This window comes from Artemia sp. Qi Xiang Cuo, chromosome 21 (genome assembly GCF_049724085.1).
Source record: "Artemia sp. Qi Xiang Cuo chromosome 21, ASM4972408v1, whole genome shotgun sequence".
Classification (NCBI taxonomy): domain Eukaryota; kingdom Metazoa; phylum Arthropoda; class Branchiopoda; order Anostraca; family Artemiidae; genus Artemia; species Artemia sp. Qi Xiang Cuo.
This window is the reverse complement of record NC_142814.1, coordinates 25,622,550-25,645,013: the sequence shown is the minus strand read 5'-3', so window position 1 is coordinate 25,645,013 and position 22,464 is coordinate 25,622,550. Positions and strand designations below refer to the sequence as shown.

General features: G+C 36.9%; 1 protein-coding gene across 2 annotated transcripts in view; it reads right to left on the bottom strand.

Moving 5' to 3' along the window:
• The window catches only part of B4 (imaginal disc development protein B4), a 95,607-nt gene that overhangs the window by 43,272 nt on the left and 29,871 nt on the right, over nucleotides 1-22,464 (bottom strand). The window contains exons 1-3 of one of the 2 annotated variants that reach the window (XM_089106751.1): nucleotides 18,381-18,505; nucleotides 16,660-17,113; nucleotides 13,673-13,807 (exon numbers count right to left, since the gene is read on the bottom strand). In XM_089106751.1, the coding sequence (XP_088962877.1) occupies nucleotides 13,673-13,807; nucleotides 16,660-17,113; nucleotides 18,381-18,488 (697 nt within the window). In that variant the 5' untranslated portion in view covers nucleotides 18,489-18,505. Of the gene's footprint in view, nucleotides 1-13,672; nucleotides 13,808-16,659; nucleotides 17,114-18,380; nucleotides 18,506-22,464 lie in introns of those variants that run through there. The other variant, XM_089106752.1, reaches the window with a different exon arrangement.

Sequence of the window (22,464 nt, the reverse complement as noted above, 5' to 3'; positions counted from 1 at the left end):
GTAGTAGTGCTAGTAGATGCTATAGATCAGGTAGCGCAAAAGTCTCAATCCCTGTTTAGCATAAATCAGACATTCGCAAGGGCCAAAGGCCCGAGCTACCACCCAAGTGAAGCAAGAGCCGTTTATGATGTTTCCTGACGGTGCAAGAACAACATAAGCACAACGCATCATGGGGCAACTTGCCACAAAATAAACTGTCACGAGGACATCCCTTCATAACAGATTCATGCACAAAGACTCAGAAGGAAGGATTGGGGTACAGACACGTAAGGTTTTATAGGGGTACTATTGATGTGATCAGATCTTGATCATTGAGCTGATGATGGCAATGCAAAAAAAACCTTTTCACAACCATCATATCCTCTTTGATGTCTCCAATGTCAATGTCGTCTCTGATGATTTTTCTACCATCATCATCGTTCACCATCATCAATATCCTCTTTGATGTCTTCGATGTCAATGTCATTTTTCTACCATAGTTGTAAACCATCTACGATAATTTCATATTTACAGCGCTGGCTTCATCAGAAGCATAGGTAATGATTTCGAGCATGTTGCTTAAAATATCTGTAGCAAATTTCAAGAGTTGATATGTCATTCAAAAACTTGCATCTGTGAGGGAACATGAAATTAAATAGGGGTCTTGATGAACATAACAAGATATTAAAGTGGTCTTAATGGGAATCTTACAATAAATAGGAAGTGAATCAAAATAGATTTTTTGTTATTTTACAACTTGCGGTCTTTTCGAAAGGAAGAATATTACGATATTTGCTAAAGAATGGGGGAAAGACGAGGAGTCCTAGATTTTCCAGTAATTTAGGGGTGAGTATGCTGTGGTAAACAAAGTCAATGACGTCCTTATGGTCAGTCAAGACGATGTTCAGCCAAAAATTTTACCTCTCGAAAGTGTCCAACACAATGAGTGGTGTATATATGACTCATCTTCCAAATTTTCTGGCGTCAAGGGATAATTCTAACTCTTGACAACTCATAAAGAAAGATTTCGTCAAAGACTGACATAAGCGTAAAACGGCGTACACTGACAAAACTGGAATTGCTTGATTTCTTTGGGATGGTTGTGATATCCTACCTCATCGAAGTATTTTACGGTATTGACAATCTAAGCATAATCTGCACAATTGCATAATCTAAATTATTGACAATCTTAAACTATTGACAATCTAAGTATTGACAGTCTAATATTGAAATAATCTACAACTGAAATTCTAAGCATAACGTCTACTCGTTCAGGTATTCGAGATAACAGTGGAGCGCAATAGCTTCAGGGTGGTAAACGTAATTAACCCGTATCACGCTCATTTAATTCGTATCCCTCCATATCGCTATTTTGTAGCACTGCGCTAGCGTAGTGTCAAGCATATGTGCATACATGGCTACTGTTAAAAACTGCACCATGTTTCTCAAATTTGAATCAACAGCAGCACTGAATGGTCTTTGATTGGATGAAAGTGATCGCATTACATCATTTTCAACTAATCAGAGGCATTTTCCATTGACGTAAAGTTACCGAAAGGGAAAGTGGTATTTTATGTCTTCGGTCAAAGCCTCATCGACAGCCAAAGAAAACCAGTCTTCCTCGAGTAAAATCAGAATTCCACGCTTCTATTGGTCCAAAGTTGAGGCAAGTGGTCTCAAATTTGCGACAAATGGTTCAAATTTGAGACGGAAGGCCAAAAATAGCGATACTGGGAAGGGGGATATTACAGAAATGAGATTGGCTGACCACGTTCATCACCCTAAACTTTGACCAGTTTAAAAAACTAATTATGAGACTTTCTTGGGCGTGTTAGCTACTGCCAGAAATTCTCACCTTAGAACGGTGAAAACGTAGTAGCGACAAGTCAGCTTTTATTCAAGGCTAAGCCGTTTGACGGTTGGTTAAGGCTAAAAGTTATTGATGGTATAAATCGCATTTATACTGCTTTGCATAAATTTACATGTTCTATTTCATTTGTTTATTTCATCCCTATCTTGTTAAATGGGATCTTCGATGAGGTTATGCGACGCATTGAAAGTTGTGCAGAAAGAGAAATTAGCTCTAAAGCTGCAGTGAATGTCTGAATCACAGGCAGCGCGTATGACCTATATGTTGAGCATATGTTGAGCATCGTTCTTTACTTAGGCAGCGCGCTAGCGCTGCCTAAGTAAAGAACGATGTGGGCACAATGTTTTTTTTCTCAATACCCGGGTTGTCTATATCGGATGAATCGTCAAAGACATTTGAAATAGGGCTCACTCGATTAGGAACGGGAGTGGCTTTTGTCCTTTTTAATTAGAAAGTGATTTGAAAGTTGAAAGTGATTGGAGGGCAACTAGCCCCCCTCACCCACACCCCACTTTCTCCCCAACACATCCAATCAAAATTTTGAGACAGCCATTTTGTTGAGCATAGTTAATTTCCAGATAGAAAATATGTTTTTGAGGAGGACACTCCCCCACAACCCTCAGGGCAAGGGTTTTAAGTTATGCCCTGGGGGTATATAAGGTTTTTATAGAAGGTGTTGTCGTAGAAACTTCAAAACAGGCTCATTCGATTGGAAATTCGAAGGGCTGGTACCCTTTTAAATAGTCGAAAGTGATTGGAGGGCAACTAGCCCCCCCCCCCCTGACGCCCATCATTCCCCCAAACACATCGAATCAAAATTTTGAGACAGCCATTTTGTTCAGCGTAGTTGATTTCCAGATAGAAAATATGTTTTTGAGGAGGACACTCCCCCACAACCCTCGGGCAGCGCGCTAAGTAAAGAACGATGTGGGCACAATGTGTTTTTTTCTTCATACCAGGGCACTTCGTATCGTAGGAGTTGTCGTAGAAACTTCGAAAAGGGCCAATTCGATTGGAAATTGGAGGGGGTAGTGCCCTTTTTAATATTCAAAAGTGATGGGAGGGCAACGACCCCCCCCCCCCCCAACGCCCAACATTCCCCAAAACCCATCCAATCAAAATTTTGAGATAGCCATTTTGTTCAGCGTAGTTGATTTCCAGGTATAAAATATGTTTTTGAGGAGGATACTCCCCCACAACCCTCGGGTAAATGGTTTTAAGTTATGCCCTGAGGGCATGTAAGAACGATGTTGGCACAATGTACTATTTACTAATTTTTTTTCCTTTAGAGCAGGGCACTTCATGTGGAAGGGGTCGTCGTAGAAACTTCAAAATGGGCTCATTCGATTGGAAATTGAGAGTCCTAGTGCCCTTTTTAATAGTCGAAAGTGATTGGGGGGCAACTAGCCCCCCCCCCCCTACGCTCATCATCCCCCCAAACACATCCAATCAGAATTTTTAGATAGACATTTTGTTCAGCGTAGTTGATTTCCGGAGAGAAAATATGTTTTTGAGGAGGACACTCCCCCACAACCCTCAGGGAAAGGGTTTTAGGTTATGCCCTGGGGGCATCTAAGGTTTTTATAGAAGGCGTTGTCGTAGAAACTTCAAAACAGGCTCATTCGATTGGAAATTCAAACGGATAGTGTCCTTTTTAATAGTCGAAAGTAATTGGAGGGAAACTACCCCCCCCCCCTGACAGCCACCATTCCCCCAAACATATCCAATCAAAATTCTGAGATAGCCATTTTGTTCAGCGTACTTGATTTCCAGATAGAAAATATGTTATTGAGGGGGACACTCCACCACAACCCTCAGGGCAAGGGTTTTACGATATGTCCTGGGGGCTTATAAGGTTTTTATAGAAGGTGTTGTCGTAGAAACTTCAAAAAAGACTCATTCGATTGGAAATTCAAAAGGCTAGTGCCTTTTAAATAGTCGAAAGCTATTGGATGGCAACTAGCCCCCCCCCCCACGCCCATCATTCCCCCAAAAACCTACAAACAAAATTTTTAGATAGCCATTTTGTTCAGCATAGTTGATTTCAACATACAAAATATGTTTTTGAGGAGGACACACCCCAAAAACCCTCAGGGCAAGGTTTTAAGCTATGCCGTGGGGGCATATAAGGTTTTTATTGAAATGTGTGACGTAGAAACTTCAGAAAAAGCTCATTCGATTAGAAATACAAAGGGCTAGTGCCCTTTTTAATAGTCGAAAGTGATTTGAGGGCAACTAACCCCCCTCTCACGCCCATCTTTTCTCTAAACTACTACTACTACTACTACTAACAACTCACCGCAGCACCAAGCCGCCTGAGGCCAACACAGCTATGCACGCTCCTCCTCCACCCCAGTCTATTCAAAGCCTCCCTTTTTACACCCGTCCACGAAGTTCCCATTTCCATTAAATCTTTCTTTATGATGTCCTCCCACCCCAGACAGGGACGACCTGCTTTTCGTTTAGCCGTAGACGGTTAGCCGAAAAGAACCATCTTAAGCAATCTATAATCCTTCATCAGCACAACGTACCCTAACCACCTGAGCCTTTCTTTCATTATAGACCTAGAAAGCGGTATTGAACCACATTTTTCGTATAGCCTATTGTTTGAAATACGGTCAGTCAGCCGGGTACCCAGAACACTCCTTAAGCAGTTTCTCCGGAAAACATCTAGTAAATCTTCATCCGTTTTTCAAAGCGTCCATGCTTCAGAGCCATATTTGACCACTGTCATCACTGTAGCTTCTAATATTCTAATCTAGGTTTGCAGACTTATCTTCCTATTCTTCCAGAATTTTTTTAACTGTGAAAAAACACCCTGAGCCTTGGCTATTCTATATTTAATATCTTCACTGCTCCCACCGTCTTTACTAATAATACTACCAAGGTAAGTGACGCTGCCGACCTGATCAATCTTTTCATTACCCAACGTCACCTTTTCATCTTCACTTATTCCTAGCCATAGTGACTTAGTCTTCCTAACAATAATTTTCAAACCAATACTAGCACCCTGAACTCGCAAAACCTCTAAAACTTCATTCATTTTGCTCACACTTTCATTTAGGATGCTTAAATCATCAGTATAATTTAATTTCATGAGACGTTTTACTCAAAATTTTATACAGTGTTTACCCGCTTAATTTTCATTTCTAATTAAAACAAATTCCATCAAAATAACCCATACAAACTTTTAAAGAACAAAGCCATTCTTATATCATTATATTTTACCCAACCAGAATCTAAACTCATTTCCTACCTTAACCAAAGCAGTTTTATTCTCGTACATAGCACTAATCACTTTAATGTATTTGTCTAGTATATCATACAAGGATAAAACCTTTACTAAAGCTCCTCTATCAACAGAATCGAACGCTTGCTCATAATCTATAAAACTGAGGACCAAAAGTGTTTGAAAACTTAGGCACTTCTCAATTATTAGACTAAGAGTGAAAATTTGGTCAACAAATCCTCTACCTTTTCTAAAACCGCACTGCTCTTCTCTTAAAACTTTGTCTACAGCATCTCGCAGTCTAAAAAGTATCATATTACTAAGCAATTTGCTACCTACAGAGACCAGACTAATGCCTCGATAATTACCACACTCACTTTTACCACCTTTCTTATAAAGTGGCTTAATTAAGGTTTTCCTAAAATCGTTAGGTACTTCCCCTTTTTAAAAAATCATATTCATAATCTTTAATAACTTATTTCTAACCTCAGAGCCACCATATTTAAGAAACTCATTTATCACCCTATCAGCACCTGGAGCATTATTATTCTTTAATCCTTTTAGTACTGTTGCTAATTCCTCCTCACAAAACAAATTTTCCGTTACATCCCAGGTATCACAAACTTTTTTATTTTCCTCTATATTTTTTCCTGCAACTCTATCTCAGTTAAGCAAATTCTCAAAATGTTCGGCCCATCTCGCTTTAGCTTTTGCATTATCGCTAATTGCCACCCTATTCCTATCTTTAACTGGGACAAGTCCGGATTGACTACTACCTCTCAATTTGTTAACATGCCAGTACAATATTTTACTATTAGGCCGTCTAGCTGCATCTTCTAAATCCTCGGCAATTTTATCCATGGCCTCCACTTCACATCTCCTTAGTTCATATTTCAATGCTTTCTCCACTTTCTTTACATTTCTTTTGTTTTCATGCGATCTATCACTCAGATAATGCTTGTACAAGTCCTTTCTCCTTTCTATTAAACACAAAGCTTTTTCACTAATATTCTTAGCTGCAGTTCTAGCTTTCTTCCCTAATACACCTTCAGCAACTTCACAAATTATTTTTCTAAAATTATTCCAACCATCTTCCACCTTATCAAATTTTAAACTCTCAAGTTTAGTATTCAACTGTTCCTGGAAAGTTTCTCTCAAATTCTCATCCTGGAGTCTACTAACATCATAACTTCTCGGGAGGTAATTTCCCTTCCGATATTTCAGCTTTATATTAATCCTAGACACTACTAGATGGTGATCTTTACTTTTAACATCAATAACGGCCCTCCTATGCACACTTGCACCCTGTATTGATCCTGCCAATCTTCGGTTCGCTGTAGAATAATCAATAACGTTCACTGTCTTACCATCACCTGAATACAATGTTAACTTATGACCCATTTTATGACCAAACACCGAATTGGTTATAATTAGATTGTTATGCCTACAAAATTGCAAAAGTCTGTATCCATTACTGTTTTCTTTTCCTACACCAAATTTACCTAAGCTGGGATACCATCTATCGTTATTTCTACCAACCTGGGCGTTAGAATCTCCCAGTAATAACATCATATTTCTACCTGGGACCTTGTCTATTTGCTCCTGTAATTGTTAGTAAATTTCATCTGAGTCACCAGTGTCTCCGTCAGTTAGTTGTACAGTGGTATATGCTATTATAACTGATGTCATGAAGTTTTTTGTCATAAAATGAGCGTTGAGTATTCTATTATTAATACCGTCCCGGCTTAAACAAGACTTGGAAACTTCTGCATTCATCATGAACCCTCCTCCATGTTTATATGCCCTGTTCTTCCTGCCTGAGTAAACATATTCTATATAGCTTAATTTTATGCTTCCTATCCCTTTGATATAATTTTCCGAAGCCCCCGAAAAGTCTACCTCAAATTGTCTAAACTTGTATGTCAGACTGTCAATGAGATTGTCATTTTTAGCGTCATGACAGTTCAAGTTCTAATCTTCATGTTTTGCAACGTCGAAGTTATTTCCACAGCATGTAAATCCCTCATCTCGGATACCAGTGCAAAAAAGAAGTAAAACATCTTCCCAATTCTACACCGAAACGCTGTAGCTGGATTAGAAATATGCAGCAAGAAGTCCCTGTGATATCCTACATTGGAGATTGTATGGAATCCTGGGCCCATATTGTCCACAACATGTTTTTCAGAACTTGACGATGCTCCTATATCAACAAGAGTTGAAATCCTGCACAGACAATCTCAATCCTATTACCTCCGACTCATTATATATTCATGCCTACAAATATTATACTACCATGGGGAGGCAATCCGTAATAGATAAATTAGCTAGAAAGAGGTTTTTCAGCTCAAAGACGCCCATCAAAACATACCAAGCCCAGAAAAATTGTCCATTAGTCAGAATCCCATGCGAATGCTGTGTCGTTTACTAGGCTATAATTTCCTCGAGGGGCGCTACTCCTCAAGTAGGAATAGGGTTGACCACAAGGTCCCCAGTCTTGCAGGTACCCCAAACAGGTCAAGGCAGCCCATTGCAGAGGTCGTTGTCCACAGATCTGTATCTTGCGCCCTGCCGCAGTTTTCCTCCTATAGAGGATCCTCCCGCAATGGTGTTCTGCATCACCATGCAATTTAACCCATTACTGGGAGAAGGTTTGCAACTAATGGAACTTGTGGACAAACCAGTGGGCCCTTTTGAGTGTACATTTGAGGGGCCTTCTTCCTCCTCCGCCTGTATTTATGACCCCGGGCGAGGGTGCCCCAGATTTTATTATGGACCTCCAGGGACAAGGTCCCCCCTTGTTCCGTTCCTCCTATGGAGGTACCCTACATATATGTCGAGCATTCCCCTCTCGCCACCTGGGGACACGCTGAATGGCCTGGGGGAGGCCAGATAAACGGATCACTTTTGTTTTGCAAAGGCCATAACTCAGTGACATATTTAACCTACTACTTATAAATATACATAACACACTGACTAGGCCTATATAAGTTATATACAGAAATATATAACTCAGTGACATATTTAGCCTACTACTTATAAATATGTGTAACTCACTGACTAGGTCTATATAAGTTATATACAAAAATATGTAACTCAGTGACATATTTAGCCTACTACTTATAAATATGTGTAACTCACTGACTAGGCCTGTATAAGTTATATACAGAAATATATAACTGAGTGACATATTTAGCCTACTACTTATAAATATGTGTAACTCACTGACTAGGCCTAAATACAGAAATATATAACTCAGTGACATATTTAGCCTACTACTTAAAATATGTGTAACTCACTGACTAGGCCTATATAAGTTATATAAAGAAATATATAACTAAGTGACATATTTAGACTACTACTTATAAATATGTTTAACTCACTGACTAGCCCTTTATAAGTTATATACATAAATATATAACTCTGTTACATATTTAGCCTACTACTTATAAATATGTGTAACTCACTGACTAGGCCTATATAAGTTATATACAGAAATATACAACTGAGTGACATATTTAGCCTACTACTTATAATTATGTGTAACTCACTGAGTAAGCTTATATAAGTTATATACAGAAATATATTACCCAGTGACATATTTAGCCTACTACTTATAAATATGTGTAACTCACTGACTAGGCCTGTATAAGTTATATACAGAAATATATAACTCAGTGACATATTTAACCTACTACTTATAAATATGTGTAACTCACTGACTAAGCCTATATAAGTTATATACAGAAATATATAACTCAGTGACATATTTAGCCTACTACTTATAAATATGTGTAACTCACTGACTAGGCCTGTATAAGTTAACTACAGAAATATATAACTCAGTGACATATTTAGCCTACTACTTATAAATATATGTAACTCACTGACTAGGCCTGTATAAGTTATATACAGAAATATATAACTCAGTGACATATTTAGCCTACTACTTATAAATATGTGTAACTCACTGACAAGGCCTATCTAAGTTATATACAGAAATATATAACTGAGTGACATATTTAACCTACTACTTAGAAATATGTGTAACTCACTGACTAGGCCTATATAAGTTATATACAGAAATATATAACTCAGTGACATATTTAGCCTACTACTTATAAATATGTGTAACTCACTGACTAGGTCTATCTAAGGAAGACACCCCCCCACAGCCCTCAAGGCAAGGGTTGTAAGTTATGCCCTGGGGGCATCTAAGTTTTTTTTTTATTGAAAGCGTAGAAACTTCAAAAGGTCTCATTCAATTGGAATTGAAAGGGCTAGTGCCTTTTTTAATAACTGAAAGTGATTAGAGAGCGACTAATGCCCCTCTCACGCCCACCATTTTCCCAAACACATCTAATAAAAATTTTGAGATATCCATTTTGTTCAACGTAGTTGAAAGTTCTTGCAATTAGGTCTTTTAGGATGATAACCCCCTCAGAGCCCTCAGTGCAAGGGTTGTAAGTTATGCCCTGGGGGCATGTAAAGTTTATAAAGAAAGTTGTTATAGAAATTTCAAAAAGGGCTCATTTGACTGGAAATTGAAATTGCCCTTTTTAATAGTCAAAAGTGAGTGGAGAGTAATTAACCCCCCTCTTACGCCCACCATTTATTTCCCCAAAGACATTTAATCAAAGTTTAGCGATAGCCATTTTGTTCAACGTAGTTGAAAATTCTGGAAATCATGTATTTAAGGATGATAAGCCCCCAGACCCCCAAGGGCAAAGGTTGTAAGTCCTGCCCTGGGGGCATATAAGGTTTTTATAGATAGAGTTGTCGTAAAACTTCAAAAGGGGCTCATTCAATTCGAAATTGAAAGGGCTAGTGCCCTTTGTAATAGTCGAAAGTGATTGGAGGGTAACTAACCCCCCTCTCACGCCCGCCACTCCTCCAAATACATCCAATCAAAATTTTCTTTGTTCAACGTAAAAGAAAGTTCTAGGAATTAGGTCTATGAGAATGACACCCCTCCCCCAGCCCTCAGGGCAGGGGTTGTAAGTTATGCCCTGGGGGCATATAAGATTTTTATTGAAAGTTCTTGTCGTAGAAACTTGAAGGGAGCTCACTTGATTGGAAATTGAAAAGGCTAGTATCATTTTTAACTGTTGAAAGCGATTCGAGAACGACTACCGTCCCTCTCACGCCCACCATCTTCCCAAACACATCCAATAAAAATTTTTAGATAGCCATGTTCTTTAACATAGAGGAAAGTTCTGGAAATTCGGTCTTAGAGGATGCCAACCTCCCTAACAGACCTTAGGGTAAGGGTTGTAATTTATGCCCTGGGGACATATAAGGTGCTTATAGAAAGCGTTGTCGTTTCCAAAAGGGCTAATTCGATTGGAAATCGACGGGCCTAGTGCCCTTTTTAATAGTCGAAAGTGATTGGAAGGTTTGCCATTTTTATAGTAAAGATTGATGTGGGTATAATGTATTATTTTTTGTTGTTGTTGTTGTTTAGACCAGGGCACTTAGTATCGAAGGAGTTGTCGTGGGAACTTCGGAAAGGGCTCATTCGATTAAAAATAGAAGGGTCTGATGCCCTTTTAATAGTCGAAAGTGATTGGAGGGCAACCAATCCCCCTTCCACTCTCACCCTCCCACGCCAACCCTCCCATTTGCCCATTATGTTTAAAAACTAAACGTTGCCTTAAGATTAAATCAAAATGCACTGTGATAATGCTAATTCCCAATAAGGCATCTCAGCAGTATCCCAAGAACGACTGAGGGAATTATGTTCAAACTTTCGGGGCTACTTCTGCTCTTAAAATTTAACCAAATCAAAATAGCGTAAGTGTATCCAAGCTATCAAAGTTAGTAAACAGATTTTTTTGCGAATGGTATCACGTTTTCCATTTCAGGTCAACTAGAGGAGGTATGAAACAAAATTAAACAGTACTATTTGTGTCCAGATTTTTAAAAGGGTGTATATTTTTTAAAATTGCTGAAAATTTTTCTCCAGCGTACAAATAGCAGGCCCAACTATAAAGTCTTAAAAAATGAAAAGATTTAAAGTATTATTTTCTTTTTCCCTGAAAAAACTATGTCAATATAAAAACGAACTTCTATTAATTAAAAAAACTTCTTCCACAAAGTAAGTTTTTCAAAGAAAAGTAAATAACTCAATTAAACAAAAAATGAGCAAAAATAAAATCAAATAATCTACCAAGCGTGTAACTACCACAAATCAGCATCGATAAATAATGAAACCCAAAACGAACAGAAATTACAATAAATAACCGAGTTAAACTCAAAACGAGCAGAAATTAACATTAGTTGGGCGCAAAACCCCTATGCCATCCCAAGGCCAGAACAAAATTTGCACTTTACTGAAAAAATGCAAATGAATGTGCATCGTCAGTTTAATATACATACTCTGACAATTAGTAATCAAAATGTTAATATTATTTGATTAGTTATAAAAGTAAAAACATTTATATTTTTTCAGTAAAGTGCAAATTTTGTTCTGGCCATGGGAAGGCATAGGGGTTTTGACCCCTACTTATGTTAATTTCTGCTCGTTTTGAGTTTGACTCGGTTATTTGTTGTACTTTCTATTTGTTTTGGGTTTCATTTATTTATCGATGCTAATTTGTGGTAGTTACACGCTTGGTAGATTATTTGATTTTATTTTTGCTCATTTTTTGTTTAATGGAGTTCTTTAATTTTCTTTGAAAAAATTACTTTGTAGAAAAAGTTTTTTTAATTAATAGAAGTTAAGGGTGAATTGCGGAGCATTTTTAGCTTTCGTTTAAGTTGTACTTTGTGAAATAACGGAAATCACTCTTTCGTACAAATAGAGCAAACTATAAAACAATGAAAAGATAATACTATAATAGCATTCCAGTCTTAAAGAATGAATATAATTCAGTTTAAAAAACTGTCATACGTATTTAGTGTAGCATAAAAAATAGTTTTCTTTAGACTTGTTCAATGTCGAGAAAAATATGTCACTTTGGCGCTTGTAAGATTTATCCGCTCTGATTACCCTTTATTTTGAAAACAAGATGGAACTTATCAGTTCATTCTAAAAGAATAGGCTTTTGAAATGTTCCCCCTCCCCGCTGCAATCATGGTTGCAGCGATAACTGCAACCCAGTAAAGACCCAACCACGGTCCATATTAGCCAAAATAAAAAAAAGGGCTTTTAAAAAACTGTCTGTTGACAAGTTGTTCCCATTTTACATAACTACTAAAATGTTTTTTTTTTTTTTTTATTGCGGGTTTAGGTGAACAATAGTTTGAAATTACGCGGCGAAATGTTTGAAAATTTAAACACAGAATCCAAAATTATTAAAAAATGATGTCCTATTGAAATAAAAAGTAACTCATTGAAAGCACCATTGTCGAAAACCTTGGAGAGAAGGTTTACAGTCCCAAACCTTGAACAAAAAGTAAAATGAATTTTTTCGTATGTGTTGCACTTGGCTGTCTTCTGCCAAAACCTAGTATCTATAACCTACACACATTTAATTTTATTCTAAAAAAAAAACATGAAGACCTTTTGCCTCCTTTCTCTCCTCAAAACTTCAAAAGTTTCACCTCAATCCCCCACCTGTCATCTGTTGATAACCTGGATGCATAGTTTATTTTGATTTATCTCTACCCTTCCTCCCATGTCAAAATTCGAGGTTCAATTGTCCCCAAAACATATCCTGAAAATTTAAACTCAATCCTCCAAATTGTTCCTGAAATGATACGTATACACTATTTTGATAGCCTGAGTACATGTGGGCTTTTTTTCCTTCTACAACGCTACTACACTGGGAACAGATTCTAGTCCAACAGGAGCTCATAATACCAAAAATCTTAAGGCCGGGTTGAAAAAAAAATAAAATAATACATTCAGGGCATATGGCTCTTTACTCAGGCAGTGCTGTTGCGTTGTCTCTAATTTCTTCCGTTCAAAATAAAAAAAAGTTACGGTTTTGTGATTTAATTAAAACTTGAAAATTGCAGATACAAGATTTTGGTAGAGGACAGGCAGGCGGACTAGCGTGTACCTTTTTTTCTTTTTTCCCCCGGAGGTCCAATGGTTGCCAAATATCGGGGAAGGGCTCATTTGATGGGGAGTACACTTTTCAATTAATACATTAGATTACACCCATAGTAAAGTGGTATTTTCTACCACACATCATCATTTTGGCCCAAACAGGACCAGTATGCCAAAAACTACAAATTCTGAAATAACCAATACATTTATGATAGTCTAGAACATTTGGAGGTCTTATCTTAAAAACCGCAGAAAATCGCATTTTAGCATTGTTAGCACGACTTTAATGTCAGCAGTAGATTTAGACGAGCTGTATAGGAGACATTATCCAGAATTAGCCAAAGGTCAAAGAGGATCTGCTGCGGACAAATAAAAGGGTTAGAAAAGGAGCTAATAACGAAGAATATAAGGATTGAAGACATTGTAGAAGCTGGCAAAAAAGATTTAAAGGTAGGTGTTAGGTCAAAGCTTATAGTGTCGGTACGACAAGTAGCGATACTGAAGTCAATATCGGAGCAGGTAAAAAACACGAAAAGCTATGTACATTTATTTAGCTTTTCGCTTTTAATTTCAGAATTAATACCAACAAATATCAACATACCTGGTGGTTGTTCAAGACGGTATGCAAGCAAGCGCAATCCAGTCAAAAATCTTGCAACACGGTTCGATATTAACTGTGAAATGATGGTATGATGAGGAGTTGGTCGTTTCGCTTCCACAAGAAGAGAAAACCAGCCTAAAAGAAAATCGTTACAGATTCTATCGCGTAAATCTAAACACATTCAAAGTAATTTATGTTCAACGTCCATTTGTAGGCTCCATTTCTTTTGGTATAAAAGGATACAATTCGTCATCTATTATTCATAGAAAGGGACAAATGATGAAAATTTGTTTTGTGCTCACGATCTTAACTTGAGAAAAATTAATAGAAAAAAATTCTTGATTTGGCTCTTGAATTGACAGCTGCCAGACAGGTTTAACAGCTGTAGCACGAAAGGGCTATTTTAGCACTATTTCATCACGTGTAGCACTGTAGCCCGTGCTACATTGAATGTAGTACTTTTTCTATTTTATGACCAAATTGAAAATATAGACATTCATAATGCAATTACATGATATTTCTTACATCAAAATATATGTCAGAACATTTTTTATGCATGACAATAATGTAAATACATTTAAATACGGGATTTGCGTGTGCGCGTACATTTTCCCATTCAGCCCTCTGATCAGCTACTTTTTTTATGGATACATTTCTATTACCATACATTAAAACAAGATTAAAAATGACCTAAAAACTAATCTAAGTACACTTAAACGAACCATGCGCGTGTGGCGACATGAGCCTCCACGCACACAAAGTTTTTTGACTGCAGCACCGAAAATCGCTGTGTAGCACGCAAATTTTGGCAATTGTAGCACTTTAATAACTAGCCGCGGTGGCAACCCTGCTGCCAGAGCGCATTTTGCCCTTTATGTTGGGTATCAAGCCATCACTTGTAATTACAATTTTAGGAGAAATTCTTATTTTACTACATTTACCTTCGACTGATAGAGATCTTTCTTTCGGTATTATTGACACTTGCTATTATTTGCAAGCTAATCTAGCATAAAAACTTAAATACCTGTCATGTGGATACAATAGAAAAAGATGAATAACTTAAGTTTTTTTATGAAGTAGCCTTCAAACCAGTAACTAAATGATGTTTATATACATAACTGCAGAAAACCTGAAATATGTTTTTAGACACGCAAGTTGGATATACATAATTTAGAGAAAAAAAGGAAACTCATAAAAGACTAATAGCTGAAGAGGACGTTGTCTATTTTTATATCTTTAATATTTACCTTTCCCAAGATACAAAAAGTAATCAGAAACTGGAAAAAATATTAGCAATGAATTCGAACGAGATTTTCAAAGATTTTGAACTTGTTTCTATACTACCCAAAATCGTTTTATTGTAGTTTTATCAGCAATCCAACTTAGTGTATTCCATATAGGGACTACGAGGTGGAGGGGGAATATTTTGTAAATTTCAAAATTCAAGTATTTCATAACTCAGAGGGATAAATTTTTTTTATGGGTCGAGGATTCGAATATCAAATTTGTCTCAGCTTGGTTTTGCATATTAACTGGTGTTAGATTAAGGTTTTTAGACATAGATACATGTCTAACTGGTCTTAGACATAAACAGTTTTTCACCTCGCTGTTTGCATAACCCTAGAAGCACTGCTGAAAAAAAGTTGTCAGATGTGGGTATATGTGTGGGTCCGTGTGTGTTTGTGTGTGTGTGTTTACCTGTCCACACGAATGTGTGTTTGTGTGCCTTAAGAGTGACTAATCTTCTTGCTTTAAGAGTTTATTAGCACTTGTAGTACATCGATGTTTCCATTTTGTGTTGTATTTTTCTTCTTTTTTTATTATTTATATTTCGATATAGAAATGAGTTAGGCTTTTGACAGTTTTGGAAACATCCTGTCTTGAACTCAATAAAATAGGTTCTTCACGAGCACGTCCGAAAATTAGGAGTGACACTGGCTAAACTCTGTTTTAAGGTCATATTAATAATCTTATTAATTCCTTCAAATTCCTTCCATTTCTTCTCTGTGGAGAACCTAGTTTTGAAGTTGACCAAGTCTATTCTTGACATTTTCAAAACATTGATACGCCTAATATTGTCAGTGCAATAGTGAATTGATAAAAGTTCGTACATGGACCAATATGCTTCAGCAGTTGCCTAAGGGCTCCAAAATATCGGATTTTCTTAGGCCTACATAACAGCTGTATAAAAACATAAGCTTTCTTTATACTTATTACTTTCAGCTTTTACACGAAAATAAACATACTTCTCATAGAAAATTTGGGTACTTGTGTCTTATAGCCACCACATCCAAGTTCTGTCGAAAAGTGAAGTTTGGTTAATGCTAATGAAATAAAACAAAATATGATGAAAATATAATACTTTATCAGCAAAATTATGAAAACTACAACAAAGAATTATGGAAGGGGGTGCAACCCAGACCGCATTATTTTAAATACGTAACCTAAACTAACATAACCTAACCAAAACATCAACTAAATATTTAATTAAAATATAGTTACAATGTAGTTTCCCACCGAGCCGAAGCTAATATTGTCTGGTATGAAGACCATGAAAATCAGTTATTGTCTCATGTTCGCGATACAGATCTCGAGTGGGGTGGCTATAAGACAAAGGTACCAAAATGAGTCTCAAACTATTCACTGATCTCCAGGTTTAGTCCACTTGGATGCTGAGCCGTTTGGACAGCCATGTACAAAGGATTTTTTCGTGGAATAGGGGGGAGGGGGAGCAGAAACAAAAAAACTATCATTTGGTTATTTGAATAAGATGAGCTAAGAATTTTGGGATTTTTTTATTTCTGTGGATGAGCTGCGCCCCGATCCTCCCGCGTACTAGCAGCTCTTCACGTTTACAATAACTTTTTATTTAGCCTAGTAGCTTATTAATTGCTTCCAAAGGATTACTTCAAGCTTGACTCTTTTTTTTTCCTGAGCATCCTCTGCTTTGATTTCGAACAAGCATAAAGTTCTGAAGAATTTCTTACCGTTATATTGATAAGGAACGAGCACCTCAGGTCCAGTGTCAACTAACCTTCCGTTTTCCAAAAGTCTCAAACTTTTACCGGTAACTTTTTCACTCTCATACTTTCTATAAAATAAGAAAGGCTCAGAAAAATTTATTTTCCCATGACCTTTGTCTTCCTGATTAACACCACTTCGAGTATTAAAAACTAACACAAGTTGAGGAAGCTTGTACTGTTTCACAAGAGTCCACGGTGTGATTAAATCATCCTCATTATTTATAGTTTTTTTGTTTCTCCTATTTTTGCCTTTTTGGTCTTGAATTGTTTCATTTATATTATCGTCACTGCCAATTCCACTTTCAGCATTTGAGCTTGATGTTCCCCATGTTGTCAGACACTCTGTTTTTAGAATATTTTGTCTTCTTTTTTCATCTGCTGAGTTCGAAACTTCAAATTCGTCACTAGCAGAGAGCATCTGAAATGAATGATTTTTGTGAATGATTATCCAAAAGAACAACTTTTTGTAAAAAGAAAAAAATAATAAATAGTATTCACAATTATGGTGACAATGAACAGAGGAGGAGTTCCAAGAACAATGAGGTAATATGGCCCTTCTAATGATGTTCCTTTTGAGGGTGCATGAGCATCAGCTGCGTAGGGGCTCAGGTTCAGATGAGGAAAAACAATCCCGGCATTGTAATGTATTAAAAAGAATTCAGTCAAAGAATGTTTTTCGTAAATCCTATGGTCTGTCATTAAGCAAAATCTGCTGTTGGCAAAATTTCCCGTTTAATATCTGGTATCTTTATATGATTTACAGAATGTACTTGCAGCTGTGTTAAGCAAGACTATACAAAGCTGTGATGTGTATAGATGTGTTCATTGATCTATCTATTCCTAGTTAAAGCATGGGAGACATGGGTCTCGTTGGGGGGGGCCGGGGGCAGCCCCCCCCCCAATAATGTGGAGAGAAAAAAGGTTATATATCCCATGCCCCTTGGCTATCCGGATATGGACCCCTCTTGCCCCCCCCCCCCATAATAAAAATGCTGGAGATTCACCCCTGATGGGAGATAGATGAATCGAACCCACAACCAAATTTTTTTTTTACCTGAAAGAAAGGAGCAACGTCAAGACTTCAAACGAAAAGAAAGAAATTATTCATTGAGGGGGGGGCTTTTTTTATTTTACTTGATTTTTTAATGAAAATAAAAAAAAGGTATTTTTCAAAATCTAGGGAGGGACAGCTACCCTTCCACTACCCTCCCCCAATTGGCACCCATGACCATACATATTTGAAGACATTTGTAAACGCAGGGGGTGAAAAACATAAAAAATTCATTTTAGGTAAATAGTTTCCAGGAGAAGGTCTTTGGAGCTGTTCTCCAATGGATCCAATTGAGGGTACAGGGGGGCATTTGTACCCATCTCCTCTTCTTCAGAATCCCCCTAGTTTTCAAAGAATACTTTTTTCGCATTTTCTTGAGAAATATTCTGTTTTGGTATTTCTATAAGAAAATCGTAAAAAATGAAATTAATCCCCCTAGATTTAAAAAGATTTGCTTACCCCCTCCCCAAAACATTTTTCTGAATGGGGGCCAGTGGTGTTTCAGAGTTGAATTCACCCTGTTTCCCCCCCCCCCCTATTGGTAGGTTAGATTTCGCTTGTCAAATCATCACTTAGTGAGTAGTCCCTTGGTTCGAGTCATCTTAGCACTGTAATTTTTATGGAGGAAAAATACCTTGTGCCACAAGTGGTCATTACGAAGTTCAAATATATAATTGGATCCGTTTTTACAGGTGCAGAGACTATTGCTATAATTGAAATTTAGACACTGAATCGAATACATTGCAAACTAAACTAAAGGCAAGTTATCCAACAGAGGGGAGAGAAAGAGAATCAGTGTGAGAAAACGTCCAAATAATAGAATTGTTTTTTTTTTTGTCTGGAGAATGAGTGCTTGTTTCGATAATTGGTACTATTTTAGTGAAATCTGTGACCGAAATTAGCGGAAGTAGATTACTTTCACAAATTAAGCAGAAACTTAATTGAGTTGTATTGACAAGGTGTTTAGTGGTTGTGAGGCAATTTGCCCTTTCATACAATTTTTATTGACATGCCAATACTAGTTAAATATTTAAAAATAGTGATGGAAGATTTTAGAGGCAACGCTATAGCATTTTCCGAGTAAACATCCATGCAGGCCACCTTCCATGCATTATTTATTTTATTTTCGTCCTAGGCTACTTCGAATGGAAGGGTTGATCGTAGAAACCTGGGAGGGAAGTTGAAATTCTCGTCTTCTTATTTTCAAGGGTCAAAAGTGATTAGAGTGTAGCGATCCATCCTTTTGAGCCTTTTTCTTGCTACATGGCCCCAAATAACCCATGATGTAGGACCAAATTTTGAGAAAGGCCTTTTTGTATTTAAAGAGTGAAAAGGTGCAATAAAATACCTCTGTGGATTTCATTACCCCCACTGCCCATGTGGTAAGGGATGTAACTTCGCACCAATTTGGGAGGGCCTCTAGGTTTCTTCGTCCCTTTGATTCCAAAAAAACTTTTTTTGGGGCATTCTCATTAAAAAAAAAAAATCTAAAGAACAGAAAAATTACCCCAACCTAGATTTAGAGGAATATGTTTTGTTCCTAAATTCGTGAATTAATGCCCCTAGACCGTAATAAATTTCAATTGGCAATTATGTTTTATAGTGGAAAAAAAGTCAGGGATGTTTGATTGTGTCAGTCTGACTTGAACTTTCAGGGATCAATTTCGGGACCAGGAGAAATATATATCTTTTATGGGACGGGAGGGTGTTAGGAGGTCTGGAAATGGGACAAAAACATCTTTTCGTGATCAGTCTGAAACTACAGCTATATGTCCTTGGGCCAAAAGAAACCTAGTCGATAAAATAAAAGTTCAAAATAGGTAAAAAATACTTTTTAATAGACAGTGTATAATAAATTTCACAAAAAAATACCAGATATTTCGGTCACATATACAGTGACCTTCATCAGTACTAAAACTCTGTGTTCATCAGTTTTACTACTGATGACGGTCACTGTATATGTGACCGAAATATCTGGTATTTTTTGTGAAATTTATTATACACTGTCTATTAAAAAGGATTTTATCCCTATTTTGAACTTTTATTTTATCGTCATGGAAAGGCAGTGTGGTCTCCAAAATTATCTAAGAAACCTACTGTTTCTCAAAATATTTTTTTAGGGTACGGGGAGCACGGCCCCGCCAAAAAACTGAAACCCAAAAAAGGACAAAAACTCATTTTTTCTTGATTGGCTTGAAAGGTATTAGATTAAGTCCATGGGCTAACGCAATCCCGATGCAGAAGCAAAAATAGAAAAAAATGTTGATTTTTCGAAAACGGGGCCTCACAAAGGAAAAAAAAATTCAAGCCCAGCTGGCTTAATACTTACACATGTAAGTTTCTGGACCAAGGGGATCCTAATGCACAATGAAAATATGGAAAAGAATTATTGGTTTGTCTATAAATTAATTAAAAAAACTTTTTCCACAAAATAAGTTTTTCAAATAAAAGTAAAGAACTCCATTTAACAAAAAATGAGCAAAAATAAAATCAAATAATCTACTAAGCGTGAAACTACCACAAATCAGCATCGATAAATAAATGAAACCCAAAAAGAACAGAAATTACAATAATTAACCGAGTCAAACTCAAAACGAGCAGAAATTAACATAAGTTGGGCGCAAAACCCCTATGCCTTCCCAAAGCCAGAACAAATTTTGCACTTTACTGAAAAATATAAATGTTTTTACTCTAACTTTAATAAATCAAATAATATTAACATTTTGATTACTAAATTTCAGTATATGTATATTAAACTGACAATGCAAATTCATTTGTATTTTTTCAGTAAAGTGCAAATTTTGTTCTGGCCTTGGGAAGGCATAGGGGTTTTGCGCCCAAATTATGTTAATTTCTGCTCGTTTTGAGTATGGCTCGGTTAATTATTGTAATTTCTGTTCTTTTTTGGATTCATTTATTTATCGATGCTGATTTGTGGTAGTTTCACGCTTAGTAGATTATTTGATTTTATTTTTGCTCATTTTTTGTTAAACGGAGTTCATACCGAATAAACCATTGAGTGTTTTTGTTTCATTGTGATTGAAGTGTTCTCATGTGAAGTGTTCATCATGTATTTTTCAATTTGATAAATTTATTCCTTTTAGATGCAGTTTATAATTTGACTGATATTAGGTATTTATCAATTTATAATTTGGAATTAATCCCCAAAATAAAAAATGAATACTATCCAAAAGAGCAGCCAAAAGCAATAAAAAAGCAGCAGTTCAGCCTTAGCCTACATGACATATATTCTATAAAGAAGCCAAAAAAAACTTCAAATGTATTTTTTTAAATTTTTATTAAAAACCACTTTTTAGTACAAGAAGGCTTTTTAGGAATCCAAAAGAGCAAAAAAAAAACCAATCAATATCAAAGTTGCCCATTTCAACTGTTTTAAAGGTGAACAAACAGATATAGACAAAGGGCATTATGAAAAAATTAAGCTTCTAAGTTCAAAGTTATATTCAAAGTTTTTACCCAGATAACTGACGAACTTTGTGATACGGTATTTGAAGTTTTGTATGCAGCAATGCTTGATGAAAAAAAAACAACAGCTAATTTTGATAATTATTTATGCTAAGAATTCACACAGCCATTTCATTTCTACCAGATTTCTAGTTCTCCTGATGAATAACGAAGAAGACCAGTTTCCAGCCAGTGACTTGTGAATTTTTGAACTCATCAATAGGCTCAAATCTGTTGTAGATTTAAGCTGTGATTTGAGAAAGAGTGACGAAAATATTAATGGTTGCGGTCAACATTGATCTTACCGGCGGCGCGCCGCCGACATATTACCGGCGGCGTGGCGCGGCGTGCTGTTTTGGCCCCGCCGCCGCCAGTCTTCCTTAATGGGCGCGGCGCCAGGGTCAAGCTTGGTTACACTTATGCTATTTTGATTTGATTAAATTTTAAGAGCAGAAGTAGCCCCGAAAGGTTGAAGATAATACCCTCAGTCGTTCTTGGGATACTGCTGAGATGCCTAATTGGGAATAAGCATTATCACAGTGCATTTTGATTTAATCTTAAGGCTACATTTAGTTTTTAAACATAATGGGCGAATGGGAGGGAGGGCGTGGGAGGGGGGAGTGAAAGGGGGATTATTTGCCCTCCAATCACTTTCGACTATTAAAAAGGGCATCAGCCCTTTCTATTTTTTATTGAATAAGCCCTTTTCGAAGTTCCCACGATAACTCTTTCGATACAAAGTGCCCTGGTCTAAAGAACAACAAAAACAAAAAATAATACATTATACCTACATCGATCTTTACTATAAAATGTCAAGCCTTCCAATCACTATTGACTATTAAAAAGAGCACTATGCCTTTCGATTTCCAATCGAATGATCCCTTTAGGAAACGACAACGCTTTCTATAAACACCTTATATGCCCCTAGGGCATAAATTACAGCCCTTACCTTAAGGTCTGTTAGGGTGGTTGTCATCCTCTAAGACTGAATTTCCAGAACTTTCAACTACGTTAAACAAAATGGCCATCTCAAAATTTTGATTGGATGTGTTTGGGAAAATGATGGGCGTGAGAGGGGCGGTAGTCGCTCTCCAATCACTTTCAACTATTAAAAACGGCCCAAGCCCTTTCAATTTCCAATCAAATGAGCCCTTTTGAAGTTCCACGACAAAACTTTCAGTAAAAATCTTATATGCCCCTGGGGCACAACTTACTACCCTTGCCCTGAGTGCTGGGGGGAGGGTGTCATTCTC